The sequence below is a fragment of the Cervus canadensis genome, chromosome 23, assembly GCF_019320065.1.
Source record: "Cervus canadensis isolate Bull #8, Minnesota chromosome 23, ASM1932006v1, whole genome shotgun sequence".
Classification (NCBI taxonomy): domain Eukaryota; kingdom Metazoa; phylum Chordata; class Mammalia; order Artiodactyla; family Cervidae; genus Cervus; species Cervus canadensis.
The window spans coordinates 19,255,556-19,278,334 of NC_057408.1; the positions used below are offsets into that span (position 1 = coordinate 19,255,556).

The 22,779-nt window shown below is 47.2% G+C and overlaps 1 protein-coding gene across 5 annotated transcripts in view; it reads right to left on the reverse strand.

The window, feature by feature from the left end:
• ZNF236 (zinc finger protein 236) overlaps window positions 1-22,779 on the reverse strand; it is a 68,983-nt gene extending 46,204 nt beyond the window's left edge. For 4 of the 5 annotated variants that reach the window (XM_043443891.1, XM_043443890.1, XM_043443889.1 and 1 more), the window contains exons 1-8: window positions 22,605-22,779; window positions 12,187-12,329; window positions 10,867-11,031; window positions 6,037-6,215; window positions 5,236-5,360; window positions 4,763-4,935; window positions 2,530-2,673; window positions 747-950 (exon numbers count right to left, since the gene is read on the reverse strand). In XM_043443891.1, coding sequence (XP_043299826.1) covers window positions 747-950; window positions 2,530-2,673; window positions 4,763-4,935; window positions 5,236-5,360; window positions 6,037-6,215; window positions 10,867-11,031; window positions 12,187-12,329; window positions 22,605-22,659 — 1,188 coding nt within the window. In that variant the 5' untranslated portion in view covers window positions 22,660-22,779. Of the gene's footprint in view, window positions 1-746; window positions 951-2,529; window positions 2,674-4,762; window positions 4,936-5,235; window positions 5,361-6,036; window positions 6,216-10,866; window positions 11,032-12,186; window positions 12,330-21,507; window positions 22,038-22,604 lie in introns of those variants that run through there. The other variant, XM_043443892.1, reaches the window with a different exon arrangement.

Sequence of the window (22,779 nt, forward strand, 5' to 3'; positions counted from 1 at the left end):
GAAATCTGACATCTTACCCCTACCCAAAATCTGGCATGGCAAGCATTTGCGTTCCAAAATTAAAGGGGATTAAAATTAATTACACTGCCTGGTAGAATTGTTGCATCAGACAACGCTGGTTGTCTACAGCACATCTGGGAATCACTGTTAAGAGACGAGAGGGGCTTCGCCCTCAGGACACCAGCTGTCACGGGGCCCTGACAGCCTGACTCTTCACCCCCCAGCCAATGTGTCACCACGAAGGTGGAGCGCACAGGTCAGCGTTCACCATCAGCAAGGAAACGGAGGGGCGCGGGGGTGAGGGCCGCGGCCGTGGAATGGGCCTGGGGGAGAACGAGAGGCCCCGTGCGCCCTCCTCCGCCAGCTCCATGCAAGCAGAGATGCTCACACATGGTCAGAACACGCGGCGCTGTCTCCAAGGAGCTCGGGCAAGAATCAAATAGTCCTCACCCTCTGTCACCAGGGACAGATACAAGGAAGCCCTGAAAAGCCTGTTCTTTTCCAGGAAACTCACTTACAGAGAAAAAAGTTAGGTTTTTTAAACTTTTTGTTTATAGATTAATAAATCATTTCAAAATCTGCACTTTCCATAAGTAATCAAATAAGCATGCTTTGTTCCAATATAATCGTTTCAGTTAGGACACATCTTTCGTGAAGACGTCTTTACTGCGACAAGCCCTGAACACTGACTCCCAGCGGTGACCCTGGCCCTGGCGGACACGGACAGCAGGGGCAGCGCGTCTCACCTGCAGGATGTCCTGGTTGATGCCCACAGTGATGCTCAGCTGCTGGGCGGCCTGGGGCGGCTGGCTGGCCTCCACCGGCCCCGGCTCCGACAGCTCCAGCAACTGCTGGATGACGTCGGTCACCACCTGCGAGCTCTGCTGACCGGGAGCCGACGGGACCTGGGCGTCCGTCTGCTGGAGAGGTAAAGTCTGAAACAACGTGGCCTGAAACACACCGATGTTTCATTAAAAATGGTAAACAAGTACGCTAATTCGTACACCAATTTTTTTAAAAAAAGAAACTAGCATTATCTTCATTATGAGCATGAAAATCTAACAATATTCCAAATATGCCTCACTGACTTTTTAAGTTAGACCAAAACTGGCTCTTAAAAAAACGTATTCAATGAATTTTTCTGTAACTCTTTTAAAGTCTTTTACATGGTAGTAGAGACTATCACTTCAAGATGAGGGATTAAGCACACAAACCTCATCCCCCTGTTGGTCACTAAAATGAAGGAGAAAAAAGTTACCAAATAGAGAAAATAAGAAAGAAATCACTGTGGTCTAAAAGTTTTTTTGGTTCCTAAAAAATAGGGGCATTGGAGGAATAATAGGTCTGTAAAGCCACAGCCAAGAGTATGTAAGGGGAGAGCTGATCTGATTCCTCAGAAACCCAGAAATCTGAAAAACACACACATAAGACGTGGGGTCAGAGAACCTGCAAGACACTGTCATGGCAGATATCAGGACAAACCCCTGCATGACATTCTCAGTGTTTTATTGAGAATGTAGATTTTTTTTAATGACTTGGATTATCATTCCAGGTAATTCACTCCACCTACATGGCTGGATTTGCATACTGCCAAAAGAAAAGGGAAAAAAACTCTAACATTTGCTTGATTTATATATTGAAAATTTTATTTAAAACTACTCAGTCAAAAATAAAATTGAAGACCTAATTACAAGACTGATTACTCTCCAGTTTTAGAACTTCTTCACAACACTTTCCCTAATCAAGAGTAAGCTGAGGACTCATCCCAAGCCACAAATATTGTGAGAAAGGAAAAAGCCAACCCTAAACGGGAGCCCCACGCTTGCAGACTAAATACCAACTGGGCCTGCGCTGTCCGCACTAAGAGGCAGCTGCCGACCTGACACCAGCTACTGGCCGGCTGCACTCATGAGGCCCCTCTGCACTCATGAGACTAGTCTGCTGCGGTCAGGACACCACGCTCCACACTTAGACGCCGCCAGGCAGCTCAGCTGAGAGGGCAGGAGAAGAAGCAGACGGAGGCTGAGCTACCACAGTCTACAGGAAGGAGTCAAGTGGGCGTGCTGAGTCACAACCTTAACTGCATGTTAAACTGGAAAATACAACTTAGTTTCCCAAAAGTGCAAGGTTTCAGGAGAAAGAATCACCATCACATCAGACCCGGGGAAATACCACTTTAAAAAGAGAAGTGATTCTTCAATGATAACACAAGCATAAAGAATATTCAATAATCATCATCAGTTAACATTGACTGTAGGAATTACAACTTCATAACAGTGATGACGTTTGACCTTATTTCTAACTGGTTCAGATGACACCCCATAAATCAGAATCACATAAAAATTATTTTAAAGTTTCCAAAAATTTGATTTTCTCTAATTAAGCAAACAAATTAAGTAGGACCCATACTTCCATAGCGGAAACTTTCATAGCACCTTTATGATACTACTATTCAATTTTAAAGGTCATAATTAAGATGACAGATTTTGGTAAAAGAATATCTTCTGTCAATCAGCTGGCCAAGCTTACCGTTAAGACGTGAGCAGTCTCTGTAGCGCCTGCTGAATTCTGTGGTCCACCCATATGCATCTTGCTGATGTGAGTGTTCAAGCTACCTAAACTTTTAAATACACAACTACATTCTGTACAATTATAGGTAGGGCCATTCTTGACCTTAAAGAACAAAAAAGAAAAAACAATGTTTCACAATTAATTGTTAGATTAAAATATTTAAATGATGGCAAATTATAACTAACCATTCAATTAAAATGACAGAAATAACGTAACTCTTCATTATACCTTTTAAGTTAGAGAGGTCTAGAATCAATGACCTGACTCTGTAATCAATATTTTCAGTCTGGGATTAATTGAAATTTCAGTCTTTTCTATAAATCAGAACTGGCTCGGGAGTGAAAAACCACAATTTTCAGTCACGGTGCTCTAGTTAAAAAAAAAAAGTCTGACCTGTTCTCGATTTCTTAAATGGTTAGCGTTCAATAAAATGGTTTAACTGTTCAACAACCAAGGCCAAACAGTTAGACTTTTACTCTGAGTCTTAAACACCCAAGTCAGGAGGGCAGCCGCCAGTTCCAACAGTCACGTCACATCATTGACCACTTTCTAAAACTCTGACGGAGCAGAAGTGGAGCATGGAGCAGTGATGGGAACAGGGGCCGGCATGGAGGCGGCGCCCGCCGGTCCTCGCCCGGCCCTCAGGCCCCACACCAGCCCTGTCAGCTGTGCCTGCCAGCCCTGCGCTCAGGGGAGACTCCATCCTCCCAGCACCTCGAGAAGAGCAAGTCCAGGCTTTAGGCTCGCCACAGGATTAGATAACACTCCAAGCAACCTTTAGGGGTTGTTCCCGGAACACCAGAGTCGGTCCCACTACAGGCCCCGGGGGTCTCTGGCCGGGGGCGGGCGGCCCTGGCCTTCCCTGCAGGGCTCCCGTAAGCCGGGCGGTGCTCGGCCTCCTTTCCCGGTGCTGTGTGTGCAGACACAGACCCTCGGCGATCGCCTCCACACGGAGCGGCTCCAGGAGGCTCCGACGCGGGCCAAAAGGCACCCTCACCAGTGCTCTCCCCAGGGCCCCTGGGTCTTCCACAGTGAACAGTCTTCAAAAGCAGCTTCACTGCATGAGTTCTCAGTCTGCTTGTAAACTATCAGAACTGTGTAAGTTTTTCTTCATTTTACTGTTACGTAAGGATTTACTGTTACCTAAGGATTTACCAAGGGAAAAATTAAAAGACATACACCTGCTTTTAGGACTGTGATATTTTTCATCCTCCAAAGCAATTACATAAAATAAATGATCCATGGTAAGAGTTTTGTGTTGCTTAAATACGTCTTCATCTCCAACTAGACTAAATAAGACACCAAATCACGACAGTTAACAAGAGCAAACATGAATGGGATGAAGAGAGCTACCTCCAGAGGCTGACAAATCAGTATTATCTGGAGACAACAGAACACTGGAACATGAGTTTGGCTGAAATGATCAGTTAATGTGCAGTATGGAGGGAAATCCACTGGCCAGGACTCTGCTGGCAGAAAAGGTGAGTGGGGATGCACACGAGGGCAGCAATACCAGCACAGAAAAACACTGCCTCCTCAGTTCATCTCTTGTCTCTCAGCTCCTTACACTTGGAAGCGTCCGTGTTTCAGGTTCACTAAAGGCATGACGTGACACAGATTGATAGACCATAACCAGCAACAGTATTATGATTATTTTCAAATGTTTATTCATCAAAGCTATAATATTGTTGGTAAAAAGACAAAAAATAGTATTTTATATTTCCATACAAGCCAAAAAGGTTCATATGTTATATATATATATAGACATATATTATTCATGTGTATGTATGTACTTGTGCATATATATACATATGTATGTATTTTGGGGAGCTTCTTAGGTGGCTCAGTGGTAAAGAATCTACCTGCAATGCAGGAGAAGTGGGTTCAATCCTTGGATAGGGAAAATCCCCTGGAGGAGGGCATGGCAACCCACTCCAGTATTCTTGCCTGGAGAATCCCATGTGAGGAGCCTGGCGGGCCAGTCCATGGGGTCGCAAAAAGCCGGACCTGACTGAGCCTGCACTGCACACACGTACTTTTTTAAACAGGGTTTGCTCCGCACAAACCCTTCATCTACATTTAGCAAGTGGCTCACCCTTCACTCCGGGGGCCTGTGACGTCTGCACCCCCGTGAGGACCTCCCCGCTCCACCCCAGCCCACCACACGCCTACAGCCCGGGGACATGCTCACCTCGGAGTGAACCCTCTGCACGTGGGACTGGAGGTTCCCTTTCTGAGAAAAGGCGGCGGGACAGAAGGCACAGGCATGGGGCTTCTCACCCGTATGCTTAATCATGTGAGTCTGCAGCGCTCCTTTCTGGTTAAAAGCTTTTCCACATTCGCTACACTTAAATGGCCTTTCACCTGGAGAGGGAGAAAGATGATCAAAATAAGATTCTGCACTGTGTGAGCACCTGATGGGTTAAGAGAAATACTTCTTAAGTTACCCAAACTCAAGACCGCACATCTGCCCCCTCCAGGCAGAACGCCTCCCTGTGGCCGCAGACCCACACTCCCACCGCCTCCTCAACATCGCAAAGGAGCACCGCGGGCCCCAGCAAGCGGTGGGAAAGCCGAGACCCCGGTCCAGGCCGGCCGGCTCCAGGGCACAGTCTGGCCCCGAGGCCCCGTCAGGGGTCCTCCAGGAGCCAGTGCGCCCCACACCTGTGTGTATCCGGACATGCCGTGTCAGCTGGCTCGGCTTCTGGAACGTCTTTCCGCAGTGCGGGCAGGAGTATGTGAAGCTGCTCCTGTCGATGTTCCTGTTGTACGACCTGGTGCCGGCCACCCTGGGATCCCGGAGGGAAAGCACGCGGTAAGTGGGGGTCCCTGTGCCCCCACTGCTTCAAAACCAGAGACAGCTTTAAGGAGAGATCAAGCGCACACACAGGAGCGAGGAGGCTCCCGCCTCCCCGGTCCGCAGCTGCCGCCCTGCGCCCTGGCTCTCCCTGCTCCAGCCCCCACAAGCAGCCTCGCCGCATCCTGAAGGCTGGGCAGGAACCTCCAGCCTAGGCTTTCTCATCTGCAAAACGGAGACCACAGCAGTATCCTGGCCTGAAGGGTGGTCTGTTAACGATTAAATCAAGTTTTAATTATCTGTTTGCAGACACATGAAGCAGTGTTGGATACGTGCAAGCTCCAGTTAGTACAAATAAACCAACTCACTAAAAAGGATGCTACTCTGGCCCTGTGAGTTCACTCTACACACCTTCTTACCTGCCCATTAAAAGTGTACTGCCAACACCTTGTTATACAGCTGTTACTGTAATACAGCTAAAAACTTCCACCCTCAGTCTGATGTTTCATTTTTCACCTTATCTGCCTTACTGCAGACACGACACGGAACACAGGTTATAAAAGCCATCCCAGTACCACACTCCCGAGTCGCCCTGCTCCTGTTCCTAAAGCAGCGTGCCAATTTTTCATACATGGTGTAATCTTCTTTAGCTGGGAAAGGCTCCCCACCTGATCTTGTAATGTGTCTTCATGTGCTCCTTGAGCTGTGAGGACGTCTCGAACTCCTTCCTGCAGGCCTTGCAGGTGTGACTGCGGCTCCCAGCCAGCTCCTGGCGGTGCTCCTCCATGTGGATGGCCAGCTGGCTCTGCAGGGTGAACTCATCCCCGCACTCGGAGCAGATGAGGTTCTAAGGGGGAGAGGCCACCCGTGAGCACGCGGACGCGCCGGAGCATGGCTGCTTAAACCGCTGACGCACAGAGTGCGCCCTCCTGGGGAACAAACACTGCCTTGTCTCTCAAAAGATACACCGTGGGGTCCAAACACGAGGATACAAGAAATCACTTCTTTGTTGACAGAAACACAGGGAAAATGATGAGAGAACACCACAGCTTTTGAGCAAAGTGAGCTGCTTCAAACTGACTGCTGGGTAACAGCACTTTGTCCATCTACGCTGTGAAAACTCTGAAGCAGGACTTGGATGCCACAAAAAGGTCAGGAAAGAATTTAAATTAAGATGATAGTTTAATAGACTTCCTTAAAACAAGCTGACAGCTGGTAAGTTCTTAAATGGAAACACCTATCATTCTTTCCGTCTGGTTTATGTGGAAGGTCGATTATAGAACAGTCAGCGATTCCGTCCAGATGTGCCTGGCTGAGCACCTGTGGGGCTAACATAAGATACACACAGGATTTCAAAGGCTTACTGAAAAGAAGGCAAGGTGTAAAACAGCACAGTAACTTTTAATGTGCGACTTTACAACATTTTGGATATATTTTCATAAATAAAATTTATTTCATCTGTTTTATTTTGACTTCTGAAAATACAGCCACGGTAAATTTTAAATTACTCGTGTCTCAGTTAGGACAGCGCAGGTCCAGTGTTCCAAAGCTGGGCCTTGGTTCACGTTAAGGCTCCTAATCACTAGCCATGTGCACCTGAGTGTGCTGACCGCCCAAGGGGTGTGAAACAGTGGTGACAGCAACACCTGGCCTCACGGGGCACTCACGGGGCTGCCACAGTTAAGTCCAGAGATACACGTAGGATGCTGGGCAGCTCAGCACACAGAGGCAGTGCTCAGCAATGAACTGCCGACGCGGTACAAAGTGAGGCGCCCCATAATACAGCTATTTATTTAAAAGATCCAAACGTGGAAAAGAACGAGCATGACCTGTCAGTGAGCCTAAACTGCTAGTTCTAAACAAAGAGTACAAAGCTATCTCTTCCCACCAGACTTTCTTCTAATTACTGCACCTGATGGTCTTGTGAATGCACAGAAACCTCACTGAATGAGGCCGCTCACTGACGCTAGTCAGCACATCCTTCGCGGAATGGATGAAGTTGAATGGGATACTTGGAGCAATCCAATGACTTCAACTTAAATAACTTTAAGTTAGTGTTAGTATCTAAAAATGCAAGGAAATAACGAACTGCTGTATTGGTAGTATCTTGCTGATAATAAAGAAATTTCTTTCTTACGAACTGTCAAAAAATTTTTAAAAACACCTCACAACAAAACTTGCTGCCCACCTCGAATGTAGCAGTAGGGCCACGTGTACCCTGACTCTGCAGGCAAAACACTCACCCTGCGCTGACAACTTACAGTCATGACGCAAACCATGACTTTTATCCCCCACTCCCAGCCCTGTTTATTTGCTCTGGCTCAGATCCACCCTCTTTTTTGCGTATTTTTTTTTTTTAACCAAATGAGCAGGTGAGTACATTTCAGGAGATATCTACATGGCTATTCCTCTGAAACTTGTCTGAACTTTCTGAGTAAACCCTGGCTTGTGTACAATTAGTTCACATGGTGAAAGCAGGATGGAGCACACACTGAACCACAACTGACATGGGCTATCGGACGGGAGGTTTTGTAGCTGCCGCGACGTCACACCCGCCAACCCCAAGGGGCCTGGATGGGCCTCCCATCCCTCTGGGCCCCGGCAGCCTGGGTCCCGGGCACATCCCGGTGGCAGCGTGAGGCCTGGAGGGCAGCAGGCGGCCTGCCCACTGCACTGCGTTTCCTGCGGCCGGAGCTCCTGCTCATGCCTCCTGAAGAGGCAGGTGGCCCTGGGTGATGTCAGTGACTGCTGAGTGGCCAGCAGACCGTCAAGGAAACGTGTGCCTTTCTTATCAGTCCCCATCTGGCTTAAGATGAAATTTTTAAAGTCAGAGTATGCGACACGATAAACAGCAACCACCTTCAGGCTCCTTGCCTGTAACACCTGCCCTTTCTGCCCTCTCCCCGGGGCCACCGTGGCCCTTCTTTTGCGCCCCCCGGGGCGTCCCTCCCAGGCTGTCTCAGGAGCTCTCTGCCCTGCCCACAGGAATCTGTCTCAAGGTGCTGCTCAGTGTTCGGGAGACGCCCCAGCCGCCCCCGCAGACCCCACCCTCCTGAGCCCAGCACAGCCCCCCCGCACCCACCCTCCTGAGCCCAGCACAGCCACCCCCACCCCCCGCCCCGGCCCTGGGCATGGTTTCCCTGGCTCACCGCAGGGCCAGCAGGCGCCCTATGCCGCGGATGCACGCAGAACCGGGGGAGTGGAGGCCCAACTCACAGGGCCCCCCGCCGCCAGGCTTCCCCGCACGGCTGCCGGCCTCGAGCGCGTCACAGCACTGCAGCCCTCCGCCGACACCCAACTCCCCCCTCCCATCACACAGGTGTCCCCAAACCGAACCTCAATGCAGACCGCCACCCAGCTGACGGGCGCTGCGGGCACATCCCACACTCCCCTCCCACCCAACACACGCACATCAGTTCGAAGCAGTGATCCCAGCATTCCATTCACACGATCCCCGTGTATGTGTGTGTGCGCGCGCCCACGCGCGCCCCTGGTCAGCTCAGCCCCGGTCCCGAGGGCAGGCTTCCCGCAGCCCCCCAGCCCCTCACAGAGCAACGCGAGGCTGCGCTGGCCACGCCCAGCCCAAGGGCAACCCCACGGGCCAGGGCAGCGGATGCCACATAGCACCGTGGGGCCGAAACAGTACCCGAGACTCAGTGAGCTGAAGAGGACAGCACAGAACGCCAGCACTCGGCTGCCTTCGTGGGGCGCACAGGTCTGTGCGCGCACTGCCGCCCCCAGACAAGCTGCTCCTGGGAGAACTGAGGTCCGGGGCCGAAGGAGGCTTAACTCTCTACCCTTTTCTCTACTGTTTGAGTCTCACTATGTGAACTGACTCCCAGATATTTTAAAATACCATATTAAACACTTTCTGCCTTTTGAAAAGAACACATTGGCCATTTCTGGACAGTGCTACAGCTGTCCAGATGGTAGCCAGGCCTACAGTCTGCAGAAGGTACAGAGGGGCACACGCTTTCTAGAATACAAGGTGGCACTCTACAAAGAGCCTGAAGGAAAAAAAAAAAAAAGAGCCTGAAGAAGCCTTGTTAATTCAGTAAATCCAATTGCAGGAGTCTATTTCAGTGAAACGATGAAAGACACATGCGTTATCTGCATCGTTTATAGTACTGAAGGAGAACAAACAACTTAAATGTTAAAATAAAGGAAATGGTAGAAATATCATGACTCTATCTAGGTGCTGAAGGCTTTAGTAAAGTGGTTTAGAATAGCGATGTGGGGGAAACACTCATGGTTGACTCAGTGAACGAGGGAAAGAGGCATTCACAAATACGAAAGGAACAGAGCAGATGACATAATAGTATATAACTATATTTGCACTAAAAACACTATTCTTAAACAAACTATTATGGAAGTAGATGTACACCCCCCCACACACAAAAAAAAGCCAGAAACAGCACAACTGACCCTTGAAAAGCATGGAAGCCTAGGGCCATCGACCCCACAGGTGAAAATCTGAGCATAACTTTACAGCAGGCCCTCCATGTCCACGGCTCCCCATCCTTGGTCCTGGAACCACCCAGTCCTGTCGGACGTGTTTACTTAAAAGTTCTACCCACGCTGCTCAAGGGTCAACTGTATATGCATTCTCTCCCACTGGTGTGACTATTGGTTCTTTTACTTTTGTTAATCTTCAGTTTCTAGCTTTTTCCAAAATGAAAATGTATTACTTATTTAATAAGATTTTTAAAAAGAAATTATTTTATACAAAAAAATTAAAGACGTAAAAAGAGGACACAAACCTATACATGATGTACAAACTCAGTTTTCAGGATGCAGATTTCACACGTGCAATTAAATGTTTATGTTTTTCTGTCTCAGGAGAAAACCACACCAAATAGTTACCTGTAATCACCCCTGGGTAGCCGAATTAGAGGTGACTGCTATTTTCTCTTTGCTACATTTGCATGTTCCTGACTGTCTATGGTAACAGTGAGGGGTGATATTTTACACTTCACGCGCGCCCACCCAGCAGCAGGCAGGCCTCTCTGGGCAGCGTGCCCCCAACACTCTCTACTCCATCTCAAGACTGTCCCCTTTCAGACTATTACTGGGGGGCATAAACTGCTTTGTGTCTTCATGAATTTCCTCTCTTCTCCCAAATGCCCATGTGTCAGGGGATGCAGGAGCCAGGCAAGGAGACTCTACCATCTTCAGAGGCAGAAAGTTTACCTTTGGCCACTCAGAATTCTACAGAAGCTAACTTCTGTTAAGGAGAAAACAGGGGTCACCTCTGCCAGCCACTGTGGACGAACTTTGATCCTCCGAATACACCACACATTAAAAAGTCTCGCCCTAAGCTGCTGACACGACCCAAAAACAGATGCTTTACCAGGGACCTGGAGACTGGCTGAGGCGAGTTTCAAGATAATGGGCTCCATGACACCTATACAAAAGACTTTTGCTAACTAAAAGCCTCCTGACCCAAGATGAGATGCATTTTAAAAATCAGTGAACAAAGTATAGGCCGAAATAATTACCTCTTCCTTTTCATGCAGCATAACATGTGCTTTGAGACTAGCCACTCTGGAGAATTTCTTGTTACACACGGGACAAGTAGGATCCTCCCCATTGTGGGTACATTTGTGAAGGGTCAGGTTGAACTCAACATTAAAGGTTTGGGGGCACTGGTCGCATCGATGTGGCTAGGTGGAGAGAAAAGTCAAAAAGCTACTGAAACACAATCTTTCCACAATAAACGTCATTCAAACATTAGCAAGCACCACAATCCACAGATAAGCTTTAGAAGCAACTTCTGAAGTCCTTCTGGACCTGAAGTCAATAAATCCAAAATGGACACAGGAAAGCTCCTTACAGAATTTCTCAAAGCAGTATACAGAGACATCACATTTGCATAGAAAATTATTTCTAATGAGAAATGCTGCATATAAATCTAACAGAATGAAACCTCTATGAAAGCAAAAGTGAGAGACTTCAACTTATTGGGTGGGACTTTCCCCTTCTTTTTATGACAACTCCATTGCTGTAAACAAAATCACTTCCAACAAACTAACCATAAAACTCTCACTGGATTGTCACACGGCTGCCTAGCCCCACCTAAAATTCCCCAAATGGAAGGTGTTCTGCCACTTACTTGTACAAAGAAAATCCCTGGTATTTCTCTTGGAAATAAACAGACCCTAATGGGTCAGGATTTTCAGATTTTCCACCTGGGAGGTTAACGCCCAGTGGGTTCTGGTGTTAGCAACATATGGTCACAGCTACAACATCATCACTCGTGCCCAGAGTGAGGCTGGAGCTGCTCACACCCCGCCCTCCAGAAAAGGGCGCCCGGGCGCGAGTCCCATCCCAGAAGACTCACTGGCTCACGCTGCGCTAGCCCAGAGGGCTCGGCACTCACTCGCTTCACGGGGCTCAGCTGCCAAGTTCTAACCGCCCTGACACATCCCACCAGAGGCACTAGAGTTCAACCCCTGTGTACCAGAGGGATGCTGCCTGCGGAAACATGATCTAAAATACCTCAAATTCCTTAAGATGCAAGACCACTTGAGGGTAACACTGCCTGCCAGAGAAAAACACATCGAGACACGGGAAATTGAAAGAAAGTCATATTTTAAGATTATTTCTCTGTCCACTCACAAATAATTTCATTAGATTCACTAGACATGCTCTCACTTTCTCTCATCACCTAACCATGGCTAGAAATACTACAGCTAAAAACAAAACCTCAGAATCTTCATTTACATAATAAGCAATGTAGGAATAAGAAAGAATGCTGATTTGACAGTTCCTCCAGTTTCAACGCTCACATTTCCGACATCCTTCTTATAAATACATACCTTGTCATTTCGCTCGTGATCCCGCATGTGGCGTTGAAACTGGGACTCTTTTGGAAAAGATAGCAGACAGATTTCACATTTATGGAAGTTTGGAACTTGATAGTCATAATTAGTGTTCTCCGCATTCAATGTTAAAACTCCATCTATAAAATTGCATAAGTATAAACAATAAATACCAGTTGTTATTCTCAGCACATAAATGAAACTAAATTATCCTGTTACTGTTTCAAAACCAAATTATGTCAGATTTATGAGAAATTTCAGATGAAATTAATGATACCTTAAATTTCTTAAATGGACATGTTTTTACATTAGAAATGAGACATGCTGTGATGACTGAGACAGAGATGACTATGCCCAGGGTTTTTAGAAACCTGAAACTAAACTCCTGAGGCTTGATACCCACTCAGCAACATACAAAAGCCATCATATTTCTTAACCTTGCCTGCCAGCTCAATACTGTTTCTAAGTCACAACAAATCAGGAGGCACTTCTCCACTTAGTCACTGTGAGAGTTCATCAATAATCCAGTTTCTTAAATCACTCAGTAAACAAAATGCTAGTAGAAATATAAAAGCTAATTCACTAATTCAATCTACCTCTGAAAGCTGCTGCAAAGCAAGATGAAGTCAAGAGGTAAAAACTTCTGTTCTCTTTCACAGCTGTAGTTCATGAGGTTTTAAAGGACTGCAGTGCTACGGACAGCCCTCAGGCTCTACTGCATGCTTTCTATAAACCCATTTAGGTTAATAGCTATAAATTTAAAGCGTTTAGTCCCTCAGTCTTGTCCAACCCTTTGCAACCCCGTGGACTATAGTCCATTAGGCTCCTCTGTCCATGGGATTTCCCAGGCAAGAATAGTGGAATGGGTTCAGTTCAGTTCAGTCACTGAGTCGTGTCCAACTCTTTGCGACCCCGTGAATCGCAGCACGCCAGGCCTCCCTGTCCATCACCAACTCCCGGAGTTTACTCAAACTCATGTCCATCGAGTTGGTGATGCCATCCAGCCATCTCATCCTCTGTCGTCCCCTTCTCCTCCTGCCCCCAATCCCTCCTAGCATCAGGGTCTTTTCCAATGAGTCAACTCTTCGCATGAGGTGGCCAAAGTATTGGAGTTTCAGCTTCAGCATCAGTCCTTCCAATGAACACCCAGGACTGATCTCCTTTAGGATGGACTGGTTGGATCTCCTTAGCCATTCCCTTCTCCGGGGGAATTTCCCAACCCAGGGATCAAACCTGGGTCTCCTGCATTGCAGGCCAAATAAGAATAAACATGCAACAATCACATAAATTTACCAAGAATGTCATGAAATAAAGATGTCCTGCTGCTGCTGCTAAGTCGCTTCAGTCATGTCCGACTCTGTGCGACCCTGCAGACGGCAGCCCACCAGGCTCCCCAGTCCCTGGGATTCTCCAAGCAAGAATACTGGAGTGGGTTGCCATTTCCTTCTCCAAAAGATGTCCTAAATCTCTTCAAATCTTGAGAGTAAGTACTCTAAGTCTTATAATTTGGGCACAAATACATAATACATATTAACTATACAGAGACAGAAATATGGCACATATAACTCTCTATATCCAACTTGACCTCGAATAGTAGAATTCAGAAATTTGGAGGTAGGGCAACGGGTTAATTAAGATTCAAAGAAGCTCAGGAAAGTCTCCTATGTGGTGAACACAGACTCTAGTATTTTCTCTAGACTTTTATGTCCCTATCTGAGCAGACAGCCTGGAGCTCCTGCCTTGGCCAACAGTGCCGGGGGGAAACAGCAAAATCTGCCTGAAAGCAGGAGCCATGAAACTCCCATGAATGGGAGGTGGGGTGAATCAATGCTGGAGACAGAGCAGAAGGGGATAGAGAAGGTGGACAACAGCTTCAAAAATTCTCCTGGCAGATCCTCAAGTAAAGCAAATTCCAGCTTCAAGAAATACTAATGTTAATTCAAGAGACTGTAACTTCATTCATAAGCAAAATGGATTGACTAAGGGAAAGATATTCATAACTTCTATTTATTCTTAACCCTATCCACATCCTATCCAAAGCCCATACACTCAAAATCTCTCCACTAAATTAATGACAAATGTTCTATGACTCCTCAGGTCCAAATAAAATGATTGCTGGGACCACATTAATATGCTGTTTCCTTTGGAAAAGTCTGTTATGGGAAGAAACACTGAAGGCATGAGTGAAATACGTGTTGACAAACATGTTGTAAGAACTCAGGAGCCAAGTCTTTTAACCTAAAGGCTGAAAATGGTATTTAAAAAGCCCCTCAACTTAATTTCTAAAATGCAAAATTAAAATGCTATTTCAGGACACAGAGTAAAACAGTTTTCATAGCCTCTATGTTGAAACTACATTTAATATGCTATCTAAAATTGAGAATTAAATTGACTGCAATTGATAGATAAAACCCTAAGGGACAAAAAAAAAGGTATATTTAAAACTGAAAAATGATAAAAAAAAAAAAAAAAACTGAAAAATGATGTCATTTTGCTTATTGATTACGACTTTTCTAGAATTCCAGGCAGTGCACCCAGATGCTCCCCTCACACAGACATGCCCACCACTCTTCAACTGCTCACCCGCCTCCTCCAACTCTCTAGCAAAAGGAAACAAAAACTGATCAAGGAAGATCAGAAACTGAGCACTTCACTTTCTTGAGAAAAACCTGGAGACCAGTTTGAAGATCAGTTTAACTCTATGTACACAGAGACCCTAAAGAGCACATGAAAACAGCTGTCTCTCCACTGCCCCAAATAACAGAAGGTCACAGAGTCCTGCAGATTAAGTAAGACGCTGCTTCCTGCGCCTGCAGCGACAGAAGTGTAGGGACCACCCAGGAGCGCGGCCATCTCTCTAACAGGCAGCCGTGCTCCTCGACACCCTATCCGTCACCCCATAATCATGCCATGCCGTGACTACCCAGAGTCAGGCCCGGCTTGTGACGAAGGGGACAGAGAGCTGGCTTACATGCTGCTCTTCCCTGGAACAGGCCTGCACATCAGGCCGGTCCGCTCACCTTTCCAGCAAAGGTGGTCCACATCCCCAACCTGAAGGACCAAGGTCGATCTCTTCTACACAAAATGCCTATGATGTGACACCAGATTCCAGCAAGGCCTACTGCATTCATAGCGTTCCCGGGATTTAACTCATATTTGCATCCCCTGACTAAAACTATTCGGTACTGTGCATTTAAGATCTCAGCTACCCATAAATTCTGATGAGGCATTTTCAATTTCTAAAGTAACTTTGCCCCAAACTTTTAACCTGATTTTATTTTGTTTTGAATAAGAATTTTCCCAAAATAGAGCTGAGCTCCCTATCTTCTGCTCTCAACAGGCACCTGCCCTACTTCCCTTTTTCCATCTTTCCCTACATTCCTCCAAGAACTAGCCCTCTAGCCATCAACTGCATGCCCTCACCGCGTCAGCCTCTGACCGCACAATGCTCTGTGACGTCATCAACAGGCCTCTGTGAAGTCTGACAGTCATCACCCCTACTTCAAACTTCTAACACCTTGGCTACTCTCTACCATTCTTTCCCTCTTGTTTCCTTTAATAAAACGAAAATTTCTATTTTCTTTTCTCCAGTTTTCTACTGCTCCTCCCATCTATGTCATCATTCCTTTGGGCTTTTTCAGGTAAAACTCTGTGAAGCGTTTGGGCCCATGGACCCTTTCTGCTTTGTCACTGCATCTCCAAATCTTTGCACGGGGCCTGGTGTATAATGTGTGCCTTATAAATACTTGCTAAACACGTGGAGATGAGACCAAAGCTAATGACTTTTTGGTCTCTTCACATTAGTTTGAGGCTCCCAGGACCAGTATGCCTATTTCCACTTTTAGCCTCATTGACTCACGCCCTCCACTCGTACCTAACTTAGCTTTAACACCCTTCCAGCTTGTCATGTATCCACCAACTGCTCTTCTTCTGCTTATATACTGTTGACCCTTGAATACCTCAGGGGTCAGGGGCGCAGATCCTCCAATAGGTGAAAACCCAGGTAACTTACAGGTGGCCGTCTATATCCATGGTTCCTCTGAATCCATGGATTCACCAACCACGAATATATGGTACTGGAGTATTTACGACTGAAAATAATCGGTCCATGTATAAGTGGACCCACGAGCTCAGACCCACCTGTAAGCTTTGCTTCTAAAGAAAGGATTTAAATTCATGTAGATGTACATTCAGACATACATGTACATTATCCAAATTTAACAAAACTACAGAACATTAAAATCATAGCAAAATAAAGCCCTAGTTATCTACAGCCTCGCCTTCCAGCTAACATACCGAACTCTAGGCTCAGGGTCTGAATACAACCCAGCTTTTCTGAGAAGGATTCAGCCCTGCTGAGTGTAACGGCTCCTATGACAATGGAAAATGTTAATTTCTGCACATATACAGAATCATCTCTGGTTATCCGTCTGCCGTTCTGCTTTTCATCTCCGCAAACGTACAGCTGATGGCAGCGCTGCAACAGCACTACGCAGGCCGCAGAGCGCTGTGCAGACCCGCGAGAGCTCAGCCCGAGAGGAGTTCCGGGTTCCAATGGGCGGTGCCTGCCGGTGCACGCCCTCTCTACTCTAAGGATCCTACAACACAGGCGTCCGCAAAAGGCATGGGCCACAGGGTACAGGCCATGGAAAAGCAAAGAATGCCGGACTGGGGGTCATGAGAGCGGTCTCGAGGCAGCCGACCATCGGTGAGGGTCTCTGCAAACCAGACCACCATATGTTTGCATGCGGCCCACTCTCAGGGCTGCTGTGAAGATCCAAGTTACAAAACATGAGAAAGAAAAAACAGCTTTCAAAAAGGTGAAATGCATGTCCAAGAGGACGGTTAAAATTAAAAAGTCAGACAAAACCAAGGACTGATGAGGATATGGAGCAGCTGGAGTTTCATATACTGTGACAAAGACTGAAATTGGAAAACTGACCAAAAGACGTCAGGCCTGAGAAGATATTACCAATGACTTCACCTAAAAAAGTTCGATAAATGGGCAAGACTAATCTAGGTTGTGCAATACCAGGACAGTAGTCAGTCTTACAGGGGTACTGATCAGATGGAGATTTCTAGAGTGCTGTAATATCCCATTTCTTAATCTAAGAAATTACATGTATAATCATATGAATTATTATTATAACCTATATAAGCTGGGTGCTGATTATATGAGAAAGCTCATGTTGTGAAAATTCACTGAACATAATTTTCATTCTTCTCTGTATGTTATATACCAACATGAAGTTTACTCAAAGTAAAGTGACAGAATATGCAACTTTGCTTTGTATTCCTATCTTTCCTTCCAGATTGGGGTCAACTAACCAGTGTCTAGCCTTTCGGGTAAACTCAGCTTCACAGAACACAGCCACGCTCATGGGTTTACATATGACTGTGGCAGTTTTCTGGCTGCAACAGCAATTCTGACTTACAATAAAGACCTTAACGCCCACAAGGCCTAAAATATTTACCATATGGCCCTACAGAAAAAGTCTGCCAGCCCTTGTCCTGGCCAGGAAACCAGGACTCCACACCCGCCAGCCATTACTACTGCAATCCCTGGAATGGCTGTGACTTTCCAAGCTCTGAAGCACCACAGTGACGTTCTAGAGTGATAGAGGCATTCAGGGCTGGTATACACTATCCCTTACCTTCTACAATAAGCAGCCTTCATATTTACTTAGGTATAATCTCTTTAAAACTAAGACCTCTATCTTAGTCACTGCATGGAAAGACTGGATGTTCCCCTAAATAACAATTTTCAGATATTAACACAATAAAAGCAGTTATCTCTGCATTTCACCATTCTGCCAGATACCTATGTATGTACTTCATGCCTTTTTACCCCACCTGCTAAATGTTCTCTGCCAAGCATTTTCAATCAACGCAACAATGAGCATTAGGAAATAATGATTAGCAATCACCTATTTCCTAAAAGCATGCAGAGATAGTGTTTTCTAAGTATGACAAGCATACCACCAGCAGTTTGTGAGGTGATCTGAGGCAGCATAACAAGAACTCACAATTTTCCTGGCTAGGTATTTACAAAGTCTTAAAGTATACTTGAAATTTAGATGAGGTTCTAGCACACAGACAGACATATGGACCAATGGAACAGAATTAGAGAGTCCAGAAATAAACCCACACCACTCATCACCAACTGATTTTCAAAATGGGGGTCAAGACCATTCACTGAAAGAACAGTCTCTTCAACAAATGGTTATGGGGACAAATGGACATCCACATGTAAAAGAATGTATGCGGACTCTTACTCCATACCACACACAAAATAACTTAAAATGGATCAAAGACTTCAATTTAAGGAACTAAAGCTATAAAACTCTCAGGAGATAAGAGGGAAAAGTTCAGTGACTATGTAGTGACGATAAGGCTTACTTCTTTACTTATGGCCTGTGCAGTGCTTAGTCGCTCAGTCGAGTCCAACTCTCTAGCCTGCTAGGCTCCTCTGTCCATGGGGATTCCCCAGGCAAGAATACTGGAGTGGGTTGCCATGTCCTCCTCCAGGGGATCATCCCGACCCAGGGATCAAACCCAGGTCTCCCACACCGCAGGCCGATTCTTTACTGTCTGAGCCACCAGTGAAGCGCACTTACGGCCTAAAGCTAAATATTACTTTAAGAAACATTTTTTTGCTACCAACAAGGGATTAATCTCCAAAGCATGCAAATAGCTCATACAGTTTAATATAGGAAAAACACAAAACAAAAAAAACCCAATCAAAAAATGGGCAGAAGACATAAACAGACATTTCTCCAAAGACATAGAGATGGCCAACAGGCACATGTAGAGATGTTCCATATTGCTAATGATCAGAGAAATGAAAATCAAAACTACAATGAGCTATCACCTCATACCAGTCAGAATGACCATCATCAAAAAGTCTACAATTGCTGGAGAGGGTGTAGAGAAAAGGGAACCCTCTTACACTGTTGGTGGGAATATAAACTATAGAGAAAGTATGAAGGTTCCTTAAAAAACTAAAAACAGAGTTGCCATATGATCTTGCAATCCCACTCCTGGATGTATATCCAGAGAAAACTCTAATTTGAAAAGATATATGCACCCCAGTGTTCACTGCAGCACTATTTACAATAGCCAGATGGCCATTAACAGGGGAATGGATAAAGATGATGTGGTACATATATATATGTATATATAATGGAATATTGTTGTGTTGTGTCAGTCGCTAAGTCGTGCCCGATTCTTTGCGACCCCATGGACTGCAGTCCACCAGGCTCTTCTGTCCATGAGATTTTCCAGGCAAGGATACTGGAGTGGGTTGCCATTTCCTTTTCCAGGGGATCTTCCCAACCCAGGGATCGAACCTGGATCTCCTGCACTGCAGGCAGATTCTTTACCAACTGAGCTATAAAGAAAGCCCTAGTGGAATATTATTCAGTCATAAAAAAGAATGAAAGAATGCCATCTGCAGCAACATGGATGGACCAAGAGATTATTACACTAAGTGAAGTAAGTTGGAAAAAGACAAATATCACATGATATCATTTATATGTGGAATCTAAAAAAAAAAAGATACAAATGAGCTCATTTACAAAACAGAAATAGACTCACATTGAAAACAAACTTATGACTATTAAAGGGAATGGATGGGGGAATAAATCAGGAATTTGGGATTAACATATACACACTACTATATATAAAATAAACCACAAGGACCTACCGTGTAGCACAGAGAACTCTACCCAGTATCTTGTAATAAACTATAATGGAAAAGAATTTGAAAAATAATGTGTATAATAATCACTTTGCTGTACACACGAACCTAACACAACATCATAAATTAGCTATAGTTCAATTTTTAAAAACTGTTATCAAATTGCATTTTAACAAAAAAGGAAACATTTTTGAGCAGGCCTCCTCCCGGTCATTTTTGGAGGTTTTAGCTCTGACATCACTTTCCCTGGGAAGCCTGACTTCTAGTGGTTGTCATCTGCTGCCATAAAGTGTTCCTGCCATCAGAGAACACACACTGTCCTGGGAGCCAAGGCAGAGACTTTGTCTCTGTTGTTAACCCTTGCACCCCTAGCCGTCAGCACAGTGCCCACCTATGACAAGAAGTGCTTTAAAATACTTGTTGCAGAAATGAGTTAACCCACATGCAGGGCTTTATACTGATCACAGCAGAACAATGTACTGCACACTTTGGACTCAAATGTAAATTCAAACTCAACTCTGACACTTACCAGCTGGGTACACCTTCCACATCACTTAACCTGTCTGAGCCTCATTTCTCTATCTGTAAAAATCCCCACCCTACCTTCCAGGTTTTTCTTAGAATAAAATTCACAATGTGTGACACCAAAAAACAAACAAAATAATTTCAGATCATGAAAAACATTAAAATCGTAAATTGTTAGTGCAATGGTCCCCAGATCTGTTCGTTTCAGGACATTCTTAAATATCAGTGAGGACCCCCCCAAATCCTAACTTTATATGGACTATACATATTGACAGCTGCCCTACTAGAAATCAAAACCAAACAACTTTTAAAACACTTATTCACTGAAAAAATATGTTAACAAAAATTTTTATGAAAAACATACTCTTCAAAAACAATAGGAAGAAGTTTTCACTTTTGTGAACGCTTTTCAATGTCCGGTTTAATAGAAGGCAGGTGGCTCCTCACATCTGCCTCCACATTCTCTCCTTGTCTCTGAGTGGAATTCAGAATAGGTGGCCTCCGCCACCTTGACTCCTGCTGAGTCAGCAGTTTTGCCCCCAACGGCCTGTTTATGATCAGTGCAAATGATAACCGAGTGAAGAAGTCCAACAGTCTTAGCACTGCTAAGAAAACAGCTACCTTGCAGACCCCTAAAAGTGTCTCCAGGAACGCCCAGGGGTCGGTGAATCACATTTCCAGAACCACTGTGGTAGAGAATGGCTGATGGGGGCGGGATTAACCTTCAGAAAGGTCTAGGAGGCTACTCCTAGGAAGCCGAAGCACAGGACCCAAAGACTGAGCCAGGGTTGGGTGCTCAGAATAGGGGTGCGGAGACACACCAGCACCGTCAACGAACAAAGGGCTGAGTGCAAGGGCAGAGAAAGTAGAGTTGGACAAAGGCCCGGGCCAATGAGGGTCCTGCCCGGCGGGGATCTTAAGTTAAAGGGGTGAGAGACCCTTCGGATAGTTTGAATCCGGGTGTGGCCATCTCATTTACGTTTTAGAGCGCTGCCTCGGGCTGACAGGGGATGGATTTACTGGACAGGACAAGCTGGACCAGTCAGAAGGCTCCCACAGAAGCCGAGGCGATAACTAGTGGGCCAAGGACTCACCCTGGAGAGGGGAAAGAGGAAGGCCAACTGAAAACGCGTTTCTGAGGAGAAGCTACAGAGCCATGGGCCGTCACGGAGAATAGGAAAATTATTTTTTTTTTTAGTTTGGGACTTGAAAAGCCAGGTGAACAGGGCGTGATGTCACTAGTTTGACGGAAAAGACTGTTGGAACAGGAGGTCCCAGCCTTATCCCAATGCAAACTGGCTTTTTTCTCCTCCGTCAACCTTCTTCCAAGTAGACAGTTGAAAGACACTGCACTTTTTATTTTCTGCAGAAGTCGTTATCAACAAGAAGAATCAATAAACTGCATAGAACAAGTACTGAAGACCTCCTTCCAGACTGCATCCGCCACGCGCACGAGCTCCGGGCGGTCAGGACCCGCCCCGCACCTGTGCGGGGGCCGGCCCCGCGGGTCTCGGCCGAGGGGTTGCGCCCGCCGCCGCCCTGAGGGTGCGCCCGGCCTGCTCTCGGCCCCTGGGGCTGCGGCGGGCACAGCGGGACCCACGGCTCGGCCGTACTTCCAGAACCCCGTACCCCCGCTCCTCAAGCCCGGGTCCCCGGGCAGCGCGGGCCCGGAAGGCAGCGCCCCCGGACGCCAGCCCCGCCGCCTCGGCCCCACGTGTCAGCGGGGGGGCCCCCGCACCGGGCCCCCCCGCCGCCGGGGCCGCCCGCCGCCCCAGGGCCGGCGCTTTCTCCTCAAAAGGGCCTCCCACGACCCGCGGGAGCCTGGCCGGGCGGGCGGGGACGCGCGAGGAGGACGCGGGAGGGGGAGGGGAGGGCGGCGGCGCGCGCCTCGCCCCCGGCCCCGCCGCCCGCGCGGCCCAGGAAAGTAGGCCCAGCCCGGCGGAGGGGCCGGCCGCGCCGCGCCGGTATCATTCCGCCCGCGCCCTTCGGCCCGGCAGTCGGGCGGCGGCGGCGGCGGCGGCTGGCGGCTGGCGCCTGACGCCGAGGGGCGTCCCCCCGGGGCCCCGGGCCCCGACCCCAGCCCGCCCTGCCGCCCCCGGCCCGGCCCGCTCCCGGCGCACCCCGCGCCGCATCCGGGAACTATATTCGCGCGGAGCGGCACAGCGCGGCTGGCCGGGCCGGGGCCACTTACCGGTGTCGCCGCGCGCCTTGCTCTCCTTGGGCTTCGGGGGGCGGCCCCGCGGCATCGTCGACGGCGGCGGCGGCCCACCCCTCGGCCGCACACACACTCACACACATACACTCGGCGGAGCGCGCACGCGCGGGGACCGGCCGCGGAGGCGCGGCGCGCGCCCGGCCGGGTGAGG